We start from the raw sequence: 2,103 nt of genomic DNA on the forward strand, positions 1-2,103 counted from the left end.
GAAAAGAAATTAAAACCTATGAATATAGGTACTCAATTGATAGCTCAAGTTCAACCGGCTCAAGCCATCACTTGTGAAATCTGTAATGGACCTCACCACACGGTTTATTGCTTTGCTACTCCTCAACAAATTCAAGAGATAAATTTCTTAAAGCAGAATAATCCCTACTCAAACACTTACAACCCATGTTGGAAGAATCATCCGAAATTCTCCTAGAAAGATCAAAGAGGGAATGCTCCACAACAGGGCCAAGGACAATATCAGACTCAGTATCAACAACATCAATAATAACAAGCACCTAAAAACGTAAATTGGGAGATTGCCATTGAAAAATTAGCCGCTCACAATATTCAGTTCCAAGAAGAGACTAGAAACAATAAAAAGAACACGTCTGCCTCAATAAAAAACTCGAACTCCAGATGGGTCAGATAACACAATAGTTAGCTTCAAATTCTCAAGCTCTAGGTACCTTGCCAAGTGGTATAGTGACAAATCTGCGTGAGCATAACAATGTTAGCACTGTAGAAACCAGAAGTGGTAAGTCAACAGAAGAACAAGAAGAAAACAATATGGAGGAATATGGATTGTTAGAGGTCGATTTAGAAATCAAAGAAACCAAAAACCAAGATGAAGAAGTAGTGCTAATGCTTGTCGAGGATAAAGAAAAAGTTCCTAAACCAATCATCAAATTCCCTTACCCTCCGAGACAAAAGAAGAAAGATCAACATGAAAAAAAAATTGAGAAGTTTTTGGAAATGTTCAAGAAACTTGAAATAAACATTCCATTTTATGAAGCTCTAGAACAAATGCCAATATATGCCAAATTCATGAAAGACATCATCTCCAAAAAGTGCTCTACAAATATAGACCCGATCATCCTGACTGAAACATGTAGTGCCATTATCCAAGGTATGAAAATTCTTGTGAAAAAGAATGATAGGGGATTGATTACTATTCCTTGCACTATTGGTGCTAGAAAGTTCAAGAAGGCTTTGATTGATTTGGGAGCGAGTGTGAGTTTAATGCCACTGCACATCTACAAAAAATTAGGCCTTGGCACCGTTCAAAATACTAGGATGACGTTTCAGCTTGTCGATTGCTCTGTTAGGTGACCTTATGGAATATTGGAAGATGTTATGGTAAAGATAGATAAGTTTGTATTTTCGGTTGACTTTGTCATTCTGGAGATGCCTGAAGATGAGGAGATTCCTCGCATATTAGGCATACCATTTTTAGAGACAGGACGATGCATGATAGACATAGAGGAAGGAACAATGGCTCTCAAAGCCTACGACAAAGAGCTGAAAATTGATGTGCGAAACACGATGCAATAAAAAGATGATATTGGAATAAGCCACACTGCGGAGGTAATAGATCAGGTGATTTCTCAAGAAATTGAAAAGAAAATGCCCCAATCACCGTTAGAACGTGTTTTGAGTTTTCAATTTTTGAAAGTGATGAAAGCGGGGGGGAGTCAGAAGTGCTCGCTATGATGGAGAAACAACCTTAATGGTGTAGATCTAAACCACACAGGTGGGAAGATTAAAGACCACCCCCACCATCAGAAGACACTCAAGATCCCGAAACGAGGGCAGATTTGAAACAGTTATCGGCAAAACTAAAATATGTATTTCTTGATGCTGAAAAGAAATGCCCAACTATTATCAATGCCAGTTTACAAAGTGACCAAGAAGCCGAGCTCATTCAAGTACTGAAAAAAATATAAGAGTGTGATTGGATGGGAAATTGAGGATTTGAAAGGTATAAGCCCGACAGTTTGCATGTACAAGATCTTGATGGAATATGACCACAAGCCGGTGGTTCAACCCCAACGAATACTTAACCCAACCATGAAAGAAGTGGTCTGCGAAGAGGTTATAAAATTGTAAGATGCGGGGCTAATTTACCCCATATCCGACAACTCATGGGTTAACCAAGTACACGTGGTATTAAAAAAGGGGGGACTTACTGTGATAAAAAATGAGAAGAATGAGTTAATCCCAACCAGAACTATTATAGGTTGGAGAGTTATCATTGATTATTGGAGACTGAAGATTGCAACAAGAAAAGATAGCTTCCCTTTACCATTCATTGATAAAATGT

At 38.1% G+C, this 2,103-nt stretch overlaps 1 protein-coding gene across 1 annotated transcript; it reads left to right on the forward strand.

The window, feature by feature from the left end:
• The first annotated feature begins 569 nt into the window (after positions 1–569).
• On the forward strand, positions 570–1,112 carry LOC127136555 (uncharacterized). The gene has a single exon (XM_051063102.1). It carries the CDS (start codon positions 570–572, stop codon positions 1,110–1,112), a length of 543 nt encoding a protein of 180 aa, XP_050919059.1.
• The last annotated feature ends 991 nt before the right edge of the window (positions 1,113–2,103 follow it).

The sequence above is a fragment of the Lathyrus oleraceus genome, chromosome 4 (assembly GCF_024323335.1).
Source record: "Lathyrus oleraceus cultivar Zhongwan6 chromosome 4, CAAS_Psat_ZW6_1.0, whole genome shotgun sequence".
Classification (NCBI taxonomy): domain Eukaryota; kingdom Viridiplantae; phylum Streptophyta; class Magnoliopsida; order Fabales; family Fabaceae; genus Lathyrus; species Lathyrus oleraceus.